General features: G+C 34.8%; 1 protein-coding gene and 1 long non-coding RNA gene across 5 annotated transcripts in view; one reads left to right on the forward strand and one right to left on the reverse strand.

Moving 5' to 3' along the window:
* The window catches only part of LOC136275753 (uncharacterized), a 31,988-nt gene extending 25,617 nt beyond the window's left edge, over positions 1-6,371 (forward strand). The window contains exons 2-3 of the long non-coding RNA XR_010714254.1: positions 5,659-5,958; positions 6,196-6,371. This is a non-coding gene — a long non-coding RNA (uncharacterized lncRNA). The remainder of the gene's footprint in view (positions 1-5,658; positions 5,959-6,195) is intronic.
* LOC105341807 (potassium channel subfamily T member 2) overlaps positions 1-14,431 on the reverse strand; it is a 40,941-nt gene that overhangs the window by 11,862 nt on the left and 14,648 nt on the right. For all 4 annotated transcript variants that reach the window (XM_066085675.1, XM_066085676.1, XM_066085673.1 and 1 more), the window contains exons 7-23: positions 12,860-12,934; positions 11,629-11,715; positions 10,217-10,320; positions 9,015-9,201; positions 8,681-8,845; positions 8,173-8,309; positions 6,972-7,035; positions 6,636-6,744; positions 5,801-5,909; positions 5,058-5,207; positions 4,650-4,867; positions 3,464-3,734; positions 2,610-2,715; positions 2,267-2,439; positions 1,982-2,053; positions 1,659-1,793; positions 1,114-1,228 (exon numbers count right to left, since the gene is read on the reverse strand). In XM_066085675.1, coding sequence (XP_065941747.1) covers positions 1,114-1,228; positions 1,659-1,793; positions 1,982-2,053; positions 2,267-2,439; positions 2,610-2,715; positions 3,464-3,734; positions 4,650-4,867; positions 5,058-5,207; positions 5,801-5,909; positions 6,636-6,744; positions 6,972-7,035; positions 8,173-8,309; positions 8,681-8,845; positions 9,015-9,201; positions 10,217-10,320; positions 11,629-11,715; positions 12,860-12,934 — 2,277 coding nt within the window. The remainder of the gene's footprint in view (positions 1-1,113; positions 1,229-1,658; positions 1,794-1,981; positions 2,054-2,266; positions 2,440-2,609; positions 2,716-3,463; positions 3,735-4,649; positions 4,868-5,057; positions 5,208-5,800; positions 5,910-6,635; positions 6,745-6,971; positions 7,036-8,172; positions 8,310-8,680; positions 8,846-9,014; positions 9,202-10,216; positions 10,321-11,628; positions 11,716-12,859; positions 12,935-14,431) is intronic.

Consider the following 14,431-nt stretch of genomic DNA (forward strand, 5'->3'; position numbering starts at 1 on the left):
TCAGAGGGCACCTGTTTCAAAACCTTTATTTAACCAGCTCTTAAAACCTTAACCTCCTCCAGCATCCGAAACCTATGGCTCATATTCAGCATTCAAGCCTGTCAGGTGCATCAGTATCAAAAAATGCACCATCCATGGAAGTCTGGTGAAGAAAGGACAAGTAATAACTAAGATATCATCATCAGAGGGCACCTGTTTCAAAAACTTTATTTAACCAGCTCTTAAAACCTTAACCTCCTCCAGCATCCGAAACCTATGGCTCAGATTCAGCATTCAAGCTTGTCAGGTGCATCAGTATCATAAGACGCACCATCCATACAAGTTTGATGAAGTTAGGACCAGTAGTAACTAAGATATAATCATCAGAGGGCACCTGCAACAAAAACTTTAACCATCTCTAAAAACCTTAACCTCTTCCAGCATCCGAAATCTATTGCTCAGATTCAGCATTCAAGCTTTTCAGGTGCATCAGTATCATAAGACGCATCATCCATACAAGTTTGGTGAAGTTAGGACCAGTAGTAACTTAGATATTGCTATCAAAGGGCACCTGCAACAAAAACTTTAACCTGCTTCAAAAACCTTAACCTCCTCCAGCATCTGAAACCTATAGCTCAGATTCAGCACTCAAGCCTGTCTGGTGCATCAGTATCATAAGACACACCATTCATGCAAGTTTGGTGAAGTACGGACCAGCAGTAACTAAGATATTGCTATCAAAGGGCACCTGCAACAAAGACTTTAACCTGGTCCAACAACCTTAACATCCTCCAGCATCTGAAATTTAGGACCCAGATTCAGCATCCAAGTCTTTCAAGTCCATAAGTAGGTCCAGATGCATCATCCATGCAAGTTTGATGAAGATAGGACAAGTAATAGCTTAGACACAGGACCTGCAACAAAAACTTTAACCAGGTCCGGACGCCGACGCCAACGCCACTGCCGACGCCGAGGGTATAGCATAAGCTCCCCTTGACTTCATCTCGGTGAGCTAAAAAACTTCTGAGTACAATCATAGCAAGTTGCTTTTTCAACCAGACTAATACTAGACATCTATTCATGCTACCAGTAGTGTAGCGCAATTGTGTGCCAGGCTTTAGTTAGAAATCTTACCTTTTGTAACTTTGAATCCTGCTTTGCGTAGTGAGAGCTGTTAACACAGAACTGCATGAAGCGTATACTGGTGGCCTGACTTAACTCTGTGATGATGTTTGTGTTTGGAAACAACCTACATTTATAGAATTGAACATGTACCAGTAGTTGAAAGTATGATATTGACTATTATTTATGTATCAGACAGACATTGTCACTGCTTGAGTTTGAACTTGGATCTTCTAGCATAAAAATACAGCAATTCATTAATCAGGTTTAGGAGTTAATCCACTTGTCTGAGCCAGTAGAATTGCCAAATTACTTACACATACTAAATACAATTACAGACAATCAAAAAAAGCTTTACAGATTTTTCAGTACCAAACAACACCTCTTACTGTACCTAAATCAAATATCCTCCCCACACTTGAATCTTTTTTTCTTCAAAACTTAAATGATGATTCACAAAAACTGCCACAATCATAATACTCTGTTCACTATATTTAAACAATCCATAGATTGATAAACAGTACATGTACTTGCAGTACTGTACATAAAGTACTGACTTGATTATAGTCTGGACGGCCACAATAGTCTCTGAGTCGACCATCGTCTCCTCCATATTGTCCCTCATTGTGTCGTGATTGACCACCACTAAGTGACTGACCTTGTTAATGCCCGCCAGAAGTAAGTCATCGATGCTGCAAGAGAGAAAATCCTTAAAATCTTCCCAAACAATTAATGTTAAACTAAACAGGACATGAAGCAGAGCTTGCTTAGAGATAATGAACAAGTATCAGCATTGGAAACAAATGTACACATAAACAGTTTTCCTACTGATGCATTTAATTAAATAGTAACTATAGATGCCAGGCCATCATGACATTACCTTGAAATCTTCCCTATCATCCAATAAACCAAAGGAAAGTGTCCAATGGAGCTGAGAAACATATCATCTGGACTGTCAAAGAGAAAACCAACATGATTTCAGCATCAGTTAAAACATGACATAAGAAAAACATATACGGTACATTAATTAGCTCCTTCAGTAAAAAAGATTGAGATGTGTTTTACTGTTTTTTAAAAGAATCTATTCCAGATATTCCTTATGCTATGTTTTTTCCTTTGCAATCATTTATGACCATAATGAAAGGAATCATAAGGTCCTCTATACCTGTTTTCCAGGAGCAGGATGATCGGACTGAGGGAGTTCCTACTGATGAAGTGGGACCTCAGGGGCACAATGAAGTTGTGGATGCCTGAACAAGCGTGCTCCACCGCGAGAATGATCAGCTGACCCTGCCAGCGGTCATCATTTGCATTCTTGTACGTACAGTGCTCGCAATTCTATAGGAGGATGCATACAATTACAAAAGCTCTGATAGCAGGTTCAATACAAAATAATATTCTTTTAAGTATGTTTTGCTGGTGAAGCCTAATTTATACAATTTTTCTCCAAAAACTCAAATCTTCTTGATATTGAGGCTTTACATGTGGTATTTACACATGGAGCATACCTCTCCCCATTTCAGGCAGCATGCGGGTCGGGGGATCCCCATCAGATGACATAGGGTCCTTCTGTTGCCGGAGTACAGGGTAGCTGGAGGAGGCCCAGTGATCATCCTACAAGCAAAACCAGTACAATGTAGAAATATATAAACAGATTCATAAAAAAGTTCTGCATGCAACTATCACCTGTTTCAAGTAATCAATTATTAATAAACATTTATTTATGAACAAACGTTCTGAGAGTATTGCATAAGCAATACACATCCCCTACCGGTGTGTGGAAATTGTGAAAAAAAATGCGCTGTTATGCAGAATATCGAACCCGAACATTAAAAAATTTGAATATTAAAAATTAATTTTCTCGAAAATATGTCAACCAGATGTTACAAAAGTGTTAACTTGATCTGTAGTTTGACATTTTGAAGCTCTTCAGCAAATTTCATATTATTCCTCAAACGCATAAAGGAAAAAAGTGTGGAAAACTGAAGTGGGACAGACAGACGGACGGACGGATGGACAATCAGACAGATGGACAGATAGGCAGACAGACAGACTGACGGACGCAGAGGAAAGCTATAGTGAAAACTGGTAGGGGACTAATAAAAACACTAAAAAAATAACTCGTTAAAAAAAAGAAAGAAAATCACCATACTTTTATCGATAAACATGTACTTGTAAGATGCTCAGTTATAACTATTGTTTAAAGGATATAAAGAGAAAATACTCTTTCAAAATTAAACCTAACTGTGGTTATGGCAAAATAAATAACGGTATGATTTCTGTGCATCCATAGAAAATCAAACTGAATTATGTCCTGTTAACAGAGTTGTTCAACATTAATTGACCTTGACAAACCACTCACTCCTCCTGGCCCATGTCCTGATGGACCTGTAGAACTTTGGGCACCTTCTTCTCCTTCCCTACATTAGCATTGACCTGGGCCTCTATCACTGTCGACTCCTGCGCTAATGCTTCCGGTTTGCAGGTTTCTCCTTCGCTCCTTTTACGAACTCGTCGAGCGATTTCCTGTCCCCACTCGCTGGTAATGGTCGAGTTGAAGACGCTCTCTTCACCATAGTTATCCGATTCCAGTTCTTGTTTAATCCATTTCTCCAAGACCTCGGAGACTTGCTCTGCAACAGAAATACATGTTTATATACACATGTACAGTAATACACAGTTATAGCGAACAAGCTTATTATGAACTATTTCCTGTGACTTAATAACACATTTTAAAATTGACGGATATAACAAATTACTCATTTAACGAAGTAAAATCGCCTGTCCCTGGCACTTCATTATAAGCGTATTTTACTGTTCAAGCATATTAAAAAATAAGTGAGGAAAATCTAGTTTTAAACAAATGTGAAACACATTAGAGTGTGGTCGGATATTTCTAAATCTAAAATAGTTTAATAGATGCAACTGGCAGTGTTAAACGCTTGCAATCTGAGCTGTGGCAAACAGAGTATCTCTTTCAAATCACAAAATAACACAATTAATTCCTTATTAAATGTGATAAATATCAACGTATCCACATCAAATCACAGAAACCATCCTATGTGGATATCAAAATCTTTCGACTGGTTTTTTGACATTTAGGAACTATATGAAATCATAATAAAGTATCCCATTTTATTTTCATGTGATTTAATACCAATTAAATGGAGGTGTTGCAGAATGGAGTACTTGTTTACAATAGGATTGAGTACTTGCGTACAATAGGATTGAGTACTTGTATACAATAGGATTGAGTACTTGTATACAATAGGATTGAGTACTTGTATACAATAGGATTGAGTACTTGTATACAATAGGATTGAGTACTTGTATACCATAGGATTGAGAACTTGTATACAATAGGATTGAGTACTTGTATACAATAGGATTGAGTACTTGTATACCATAGGATTGAGTACTTGTATACAATAGGATTGAGTACTTGTATACCATAGGATTGAGTACTTGTACAATAATAAATCTACAGTAACTGTCAGTTAAGGTTTTCTAAACAAAATTAACAAAAATTTTACAAAGTGAAATCCTACCTAGACTCCGGCTGTTATTGCCTGCTGAACTTTTGTCAACAGACATTGTTTCTTCATGAATCACATTGTTATATTTCACTTTAGAGAATTCTTCCTTAAATTCTCCAATATAGAAGCAATAATCGGAAGTCTTCAGTTTGTAGGATGACCCTGGGTTCAACTGAAGACGAGGCTCCTCATTGGTCACATCAAGAACACCAATCAAACACACTCCAAAGCTAATCATTAAAGAAAAATTTCAGCACAAATATTACAATTAAGTTTTTAAATTAAGTTATATTTTTTTCATTGAGACATTACTATTTTATTAAGTATGTATCTTAAATTACATAATTAAGCATTGTATCATTAATTTTTAAGCAACCATAACAAGGGCCATCCTGGCAATTTTACTAATGTAATACTAACCGCTTATGGGCATCAGCTGATGCATTAGTAAAACTCTGTCCCTCATACTTCTGGAAGAACACACTCTTACAGAGCTGTATGTGGTACACTTCATTCCCCGAGTGTCGGCCATAGACATGCTGCCAGGTCTCCAGTCCCACCTCACCTAATCTACACACAAAATAAAGACTGAAATTACCAAGTCTAGACATCATTCTGTACAGCCAATAAAATATCACTAAGTTATATTTTAGTTCAAACAATCAGTAAATTTCGTTAAAATTATGAAGAAAAAAAACACTAAAATTAAACTTAACAAATTACAAGTGCTACAATTAAAAAATGAAAAGGTGCTTGATGTATTATAATCAAAACAAAATTAAGACGTCTCCTTTTTTTAAAATCAAAATACATGAAAATGTGTGCTGTTAAGCTTAAAGAAAAAAGAACAAAAATAAGCAAGAAATATTGAAAATGTTGATTAAAGCCTTCTGAAAATCAGAGATACTGTCAGCACAAACTTTGAACAGCAATTGATACATTTATTTTAACATGGCCATACAACATAAAACTATAAATCAATGCTTCTAAATACACATGACGTCCAAATTTTTTTTTTTAGGTACTAAACACTGTTCAGCCTCATCAACAAGTAAACGAAGATTGACAAACTGTTCAGTTCCATCAACAAATAAATAAGGACTGACAACAAATAGACAGCCTGGGATGAGACACAAGGCCAGGGTGAGAGCTGAGATACTTACTCCCTGTTGGTCGTGTGAAGGAGTAGGGTGACCAGGGTGGAAAGACCAGGGTACAGACAGTTGTTGGCTAACAGGGCGTACTTAAACTCATCCTCACAAACCACATGCTCTGAAAACCACAAATCTACTGCTACAGAACTGCTGTCAACACATGCACAGTGAGTATAAACTCAAAGGAATCCGACAGTAAAATCATAAAAAGAAAAGAATGGTGAAATGATATAAATCAAATAAATCAAGAAATGTATTTTATCAAAAATAAAAATAAAAGCAGCTACTTGAAATTCTAAAGGCAATTAAGCTTTATTAGTTGTTATAAAGTGTTACTGTAATATTTATCAAACATACATCACAAAACATAAAGAGTTTTTGTTGTAATATCTTCAAAAACATAGGTAATCAAAGATTACAGAGCTAACCAAGACATTGGGCATCATCTAAATGAGACCACCTTTATCATAAGCTGCAGGTCTGTAGCTGCGGGTCTGAAAAAATTCAGATGGACGACCTGGGAGCTCTTTTCTGTATGTGTTAAAAAGTTTCAATTTATGGGGTTAAAAAAATTGCCTTATTTTTCTAAGACTGATTAATAGGATTTTCAAATGCAGGTATTTGATTCTAAAAAAATTCTCCTTCATTTTACTACAGTTCACAACTGAGGCAGGTAAAGTGATGATATCAGTAATAAATTGCTTGAGGAATATTAATAATAGTCTTAATTTTTTTCCAAAAAAATTTCATGAAAATACACAGAGGGTATAGCATAAGGTCAACCTCCCAACCACCCCTGGACTTTGTCTTGGTGAGCTAACTAAAAATTGAGATAAACACAAACCAGCAAACTTGACATGAAGCTTGTGCTCTGTTTTAAAGAGTTGAATGTATTGTCTACACTGTGGAGCAAAGTCCTTCACAGCCCAGGAACGCAGGATAGTGTGTTGGTCCTGAAAAACAGACCATTTGTATACAACATACCATGTATGAGGGTGGATCAAAATGTAAAAGTTGAAGATGAGAGTGTTCAAATACAGAATGATAGAAGCATATATGTTGCATTTAGTATATATTGTTAAAAATGTTTGATGATGAAAATATTGATGAACTAATTCACATTATAGTGATGAATGATATGCCATTTTATGATAAATGCCTATGTATGTAATCAACTCACGGCTTCATCCCTGTTGTGACATTTACTGGGAGCCAAAATAAAACATGCATCAGCTTCCTGCAACCTACAATAAAAGTACAATTAAGGTTCCTCGACACATCAAAATTTTATTTTGTGGATCGATAGAGAATCTTTTTGAAACATGATTCCACAAAACAGAGTTCAATATCGGCTTTCAGTTATTTTATACGAATTTTTTTGTATTTTTTCAGTGAAATAGGAAAAACTGTTTGGCAGACAAACAGAATATATTAGAGCTTTAAACTTGTTGTCAACTAATGTGTAATATAATTTTAAATAAATTCATGCCAAAGATCGTTTGGTCAAGTGTTTAATTTTTTAATTAAAAAAATATTTCTGAAAAACAAAATTGTAATTCTTTAATATCTTTTTAATCTATGGATAACATTTTAAAAATAACATATAGTCACATAAACTATTTACTAAACAATGATATTTTACAAAGAAATTGAAATGAAAATGCGAAATTTTTAACTTTATGTGATTTCGTTCGGGATCAGTTTAATTACAATCGGGATCGGTTCGATTTTAAAATTTTCCATTTTTTCTTTAATTTCACTATTTGGTTTCAATTTCTTGTTGAAATATGATTGTACAGCAATTGTTAAATACGAGTAACAGTTTATCTGCAGTTTTTATCCATAGATTTAAAAAATATCTACAATCCTTTTTTTTCATTTTCATAAATATTTTTTTTACAAAAATATTTCAAAGTTTATCTGGCCGTTTTTGATATGTATTTATAGATAATTGAATTGTGCATTAATTGGTAACAAATTTTTAGCTCTAAAATATATCTTGTTCGCAGCTAAAACGATGTTTCCGGTTTCTATCAAAAAATACAAAAAAATTCATATAAAATAATCAGAGGCCGATATAAGTGTCATTTTTGTATAATCATTTCTCAAAAATGATTCTTCATCGATCCATCAAATAATGCATTGGTGTGTCGAACCACCTTAAACAAACTCAACTTTTCATAATTTTTTTCAAAGGGACTGTAAATTCCCTTTTTCACTATTCATTCAAAAACACTGTATATGAAGACCTCATTTCAAAGTACATAAACAAAAGAAAGTAAATTAACAAGAGAAGAATTCTTCAATACTTATACTTCATAGGGTCCTTTACATACAACCCTGAATCTTATCTGTCTTTGCTCTGATGACCTTGACATTACCTGCACCGCTGAAGGTCGGTGTCCTTGAGCGCTGAGCCCCTCATGTATATCACACGGTGGGCCCACTTTGGGTCCTTCAGGATGATCTGTAGACTGGTGTCTTTCTCATCAGAACTCAACAGCACCACAATGTGATCCTGTCAACACAAAAGCAGACAGAATGAAGGGGGGTTACTTATAAACTCGGGGGGTTACTTATAAACTCATTCATTTAGTAGAATAACTATGATGCTATTCAGATAATTAAGACAATCACGTTTTATTTTGAGGGGAAAAATTGTTAATCTCGCTAAGCATCAAGATTTTCTAGAAATATAGATTCTTTTTTTGACAAACTTTATACATATGTAACTCTAATAACAAATCCTTGAATAAATTTCCTTTCGAAAATATTTTAAAGTTTCCTTTTCAAGATGGCTTGCAAATTAAGCAGATCAAGTTTAATATGAACTAAGTACAAAATAAATAACAACAAAAATTCCTTTTTTTTAAATCTAGCAGCCAATACCTCTAATTTCCTATTTGCGTAGAACTCGATGAGGAAGTCCATGGTGTACTCGGCGCTGAGATTGCTGGTACAGACCACCACATGGCGGTGTCCCGCCGCGTGGCGCGAGCTGTACTCACCACCTGTCTTCTTCCTTTCCTTCCATGTGGAATGAATTCCTTCCACCTGAAAACAACGCAAAACACTTGCAGCTGTAGAAAGCAGCTCAAACATAAAACTTGAATAATTCAAGGAGTTTATAGTTGCACCTGATCAACTGAAACATAGTCAAGGGTGTCATGCTTGAGATTAAAAAAAAAACACTGATTTTTGTTTTTTTTATTTTATGACTGACCTGCCTGGGAATAAAGGCAAAGGCCAAACAGATCATGGTGAGCATGAACAGCTGACCGAGCCAGTTGTCAGGGGAGATGTCGCCATAACCGACGGTGGAGAACGTTACAATCACGAAGTAAAACGACTCAAACATGGTCAGCTGATCGGTAGCACTACTTCTCTGGATATGCTGGATTCCACAGATTCTGTCAAAATATTATACAAAACAATTTAAAAAAAGATCTTTGAGGGCATAGTAGCAAGAACATGTAACCTTTCTGTTACCAGCTGATGATAAAGAAGGATTACAATAGTTTGCAAAAAATCAATAACAGAAGCATTTCAATGTGCATATCAAAATCAAATTCAATACAGATACTAATTGCTACAGAAGCTACTATATGTAGCATTACACAGACAATAAAATTTCTCCAAAATCCCTGAAGATCTGTAAATTGTCATACAAATGGTTATTTTCATATTTCATTGACAGTAGGCACTTAGAAAATTGATTAAGGGATTGATGGTTAGGCCCTCATTTAGAGATCATCTTACCTGATAAAACATGTCAGAAAATGTCAAACAAAATCTGCATGGTTGACAAACATTGCAAAATTGTGCATCAAAACATGGCAATATTGCAGAGTTGTGATCTAAAGACCTACATGAATTTTTTTTTAATTTGACAACAGTCATTCTAATACCTTTTAAGTCATTCATATATGACCTTGACCTTTATGGCAATATATTTTGAAATCTTCACATCATATAATTCGTAAGTTGAAGAGGAAAAATTATTAAAAAGGACAGAAAAAGACACAAAAAGGAGCAAATGTTTCTGATCTTAAGTCTTGGATAATTTAAACAATATCTTGTATAATAAATCAATGTTCATAAGGATCATTCAAAGCTCCTTTGGTCACTCAATTATATATTTTTTGTTCAGAAAACCATGCTAATGATATTCAATATCTGCATGAACATTTCTGAGATTTCCTAAGATCAGGGGAGAGAATTTGGGGGGTCTTTGTCATCGTTTACTGTGGTAAAGTAGTGACACTCTTTGTGAAGTACTAAATATGTGAATGACTCTTATAACATGAGAGAATGACAATGTCTCATTTTAAACATAAACATACTAAAGTATCTATTAAATGAAAACAACCAGAGAGAGAGAGAGAGAGAGAGAGAGAGAGAGAGAGAGAGAGAGAGAGAACTTACGTAGTAAATATGAGACAGCCCATGGAAACCACCAGCAGAAACAACTGCTGTGACAGTGTGACAGAGATTGTCTGGAATCTCTGCTTGGTCAGATGCAAATCATTCTGAAAGCAAATCATGGAAATAGAAATTCAGCATTAAAATAATCAACATAACATTGAAAGAGCTAAGTACAATAAAATGTTACATAATTAAATAGTATCAAATAATTCTCCAATTTAAAGATGGATATTCATAACAAAAGTGTCTGTACAGAAGGTAATCTTAAACCATTTCATATTACAAATTAAGGGAGGAAGAATGTTATAACTGCCTTTCTGATGTGAGGCCTGTACTACTAGATAGGTATAAATCTGTCATCCTGTAGCTGATATCCTTAAACAAATAAACCTGATCTGTTGTCATTTTGTAATTGATATGCATGGACTCACAGTTATGGAATACATTATCTGTAGATATCATATATTTTATCCAATGAACTCTTTAGTGCAAATGCTGTACACAAGCTCAATGAAATTTAAATAAATAAATATAACATATAATTCACCTCATTTTTTTATTAGAAAATAGACTTGTCTATACATATGAATATTTCCATTCATGAATGAATCTCCCCACCCTCTGTAGTACATGTATTAACATAGTACCTAATATACACGTGTTGATAGGCTTGACATTTGACCAACAAAATGATCCTGTGACATTGTAAAATGGGAAATGAACTGACACCAATTTTATAAATTCAATTTTTGTGTAGATGTCACTTCATCTATAGGATAAATGCTGATGACAGTTTTGTACAATATGGTGATATTTGTACAGAGTCCAGTGAAACGAGGGGATAAAGTTTGATAGGTCTATAATCCCTGGACGTCTGTCTGACACTGTGTACTTCAATAACAAAAGCTGACAGATTTCCTGTCTCTCTCTAAATCTCTAATCCAATTAAAGGCTTCTGTGTGAATCAGAAAGAACAACAGAAATTCAGAATAAATCAGCTTGTTCCAGCCTAATGATATGTCAAGTGGATTCACCCACTGTGAAAATTTGTGTAATATTCCAAATTACAGGAATTCTCAGCTCTCAGCTTTTATATTTGATACATGTACTCTTAAACAGACTACAATTCTGTCCAAAGATAGTTGGTAAACTATATATCCTTACTCTGGTCTTTCCCCCTTCAAAAAATAAATCCATAATGATTGACCTTATATTACATTACAAACCCCATTTTGCACTTCTACCCCCTGCTGACAAGAATAAAGCTGTGCACTGATAAATGATAGGCACTGTTTTTGTTGTGCCTGTCATGTATGGTATAGTTTACCCCCATCCTCCCCCCTCCGCTGGTGTCATCCCCCCATCAGCTGTCATCCTCACCAAAATTGGCCTACCGCAATGTCATAACTTACAAACAATTTCTCCAGAGACTTCTTCACCAGCCAGATATTGAGGAAGCCAGGCACGTACAGGTTCATCAGGAGAGGGGGGTAGAACAGCTGAAAGAGTTCAAACACCTCCATTACACCCTGCTATACATTGTAAAGGTCATACAAGGCATGGCATTAATTTACAAGGTCCTTTAGGCTGACAACAGGTTACACTCGATACAATGAAGTTACAAGAGATGTGAGAACATCTTCAAAATCTCGTTAACTCTGTGACATGTACTTGTGAAGAAAACTTCCTCTTTATTTATGAAACTTGTCGTTCTCCTAAATCAAATCTAAAATTGAGTTGGACATGTTCTTGAACCTTTATAAATTATCTTTAATAGTAAAATGACTGGAAAGTTTATAATACTTCCTTCATGTCTCTTAGATCATATCATGAAATGCTTGCTTTTACATATTTACGGGTATGTATTTATAATCAAATTAATGTTATAACTAATTCACATTTTGAATACTGGTACATCTATTTCATTTACCTTATTAAAAATCTGACTCAATTAAAAAAATCTTATTTTTCTAATTTGAGAGAGAGTTATGAATAATTATAATTCATAAAAGTGCAACAGATAAAAGAACAATATCGTATGTCAACATGTACATACTACACTGCCCTTTTGCATCCCATTTTTTGACTGGAAGAAGATCTCTACATATTTACCATTCATATGCCTTACAGTACATGTAACCGGAATTGTTTACCTGTCTCTTCACATTTTACCTTGAGTAACACACCCAAAATTAAACAAATGACTTGCACATTCAATTCAAAAATCAATATGCTACCCCCTGAAACGAAATAAATTTGTTGAAAAAGCTAAGTGATATTGGAATTCTTAGAAATGTACGGTACATCCTTTAAATGTTACATCATTGATTCATGACTAAAGGTCAACCAATGGATTGTTGTTTATAGGAATTAAACTGCATTATTTATCACCATAAAGATTCTAAACAAATTATGTAATAACTAAATAATATATCCTACATTCACAAAATACTATACTTAGTAGTTATTTATGGTGCAGTGCAATATTTCGTTTTGAAACTCTTTGTGTGTTAGTGATAAATTTTGATAAGAAAACTTTACAAAATCAAGTTCTACTGTTCTGGTGAACAAGATCTTTCTTTGTAAGGAAACATCTCAAAAAAGGACTGTATGCAATGTTAATATAAGTGAGGGGCAACTCACCGTGACTAGAAAGGGAACCGTCACTATCAGTTCCAGAACAAAGCAGTCTTGTGTGGCTTTCTCAAGGAGGGTTCCCTATAAACATACCAAATAGAATAATGAATATAAATAATATTTCATCAAAAGACCTTCCCTTCATAAATTTTTGTTAACTATGTAATAAAATTACCAATCTTATGTGTTGCATGCTGTTTTACAGAATAGATTACATTAATCATAATTATTGAAAAACTTGCATGTACATATTCATAGCTCAATAAATATGAAACTAAAGATATTTTGACCTAAGGCTAAACTAGACATCATTGAGATTGTGAAAACCTCAAAGGGCTCCATTAATTTGGGCAAAGGGGAGAGAAATATGCTCCAGGTGTCAGACAGATTTAAATATCACTGCAGAAAATTACGAAAAAATGCTTTTTTGACTTTACTTTGAACATCCCCTCTAAGTCAGAATTAAAAATGTAGTTCAAAATCATTGCACATCCTTTTTAGCAAGCACTCCATGTGTGTGGTAATAGACTGAAAGGGCCAAGGGGAGAAAAATATGGTCCAGACAAGGGATTCATGCAGAAGCCTGCTATGACTATCACAATTGACAAAGATATTTGATTCCAGGCCCCAGGGCCATAAAACTTAGACAAGCTTACTTTTGATCTAAGTCTCACTTTTACAAAAGGAACCTACAGTGGAAAAGTGAGACTAAGATCAAAAGTGAGCTCGTCTAAGTTTTATGGCCCCGGGGCCAGGTCACAGCAAATCCCTTTCCATCTTCCCAAGTCAAGAGTTTCTGATCTGTTCTGCTCTACAGAAACCCTTGACCAAATAGGCAGAGTTTGATGGTTAGAAACCATGCATGCTGGTTGGTGTCATAAAAGTTTGCATGATCCAGTAAGAAACATTGTTTCAAGAATTATGTTAACAGTGCATTGATCAATGTTAACTGGTGTCAAAGAAATGTTTCCTAAATTTGTCAGAACAAGAGGTCACAATGGTTCAAAAGTGAGTACACTCACTAGATGGCACAATCATAAATCTGTATATACAGCTTTTCTCAGGGGGGTCAGTCTAATATGACCTAGAATATATGTTAAAGGTCAATGCCTATCCTTTGCCTGAAACATTCTGCAGGTAAAGTAAGCGCCATACTGGGCAAAGGGGAGAGAAAATATGCTCCAGGTGTCAGACAGATTGATCACTGTAGGTCATCCACAGGACCTGGTACCAAATAAGGAAATTGTACAACCTAGCTGTGTATTACATACAGTGACTCAGGTCAAAGAAGTGTTACTATGAAGTACTACAAATATCATAAAGGTTATGATTTGAACATATATTATAAGTAAATATATACTGTAAATTCCTAATTAGAAGCGAGCAATTTATATCTGCGTAAAAATCGCAAGAAGCTACCGCGCTTTAAAATCTTGCCTTTATTTTCTGAGAATTGGGAACTATAAGAAATATGGATAAGTGTTCCGTGTTCGCGATTTTATATTCTGGTGATTTGATACAAAATAGCGGGATTGCGGAATTAAGTACTCGCGTAATATAGGGAATTTACAGAATATA

This window comes from Magallana gigas, chromosome 5, assembly GCF_963853765.1.
Source record: "Magallana gigas chromosome 5, xbMagGiga1.1, whole genome shotgun sequence".
NCBI lineage: Eukaryota > Metazoa > Mollusca > Bivalvia > Ostreida > Ostreidae > Magallana > Magallana gigas.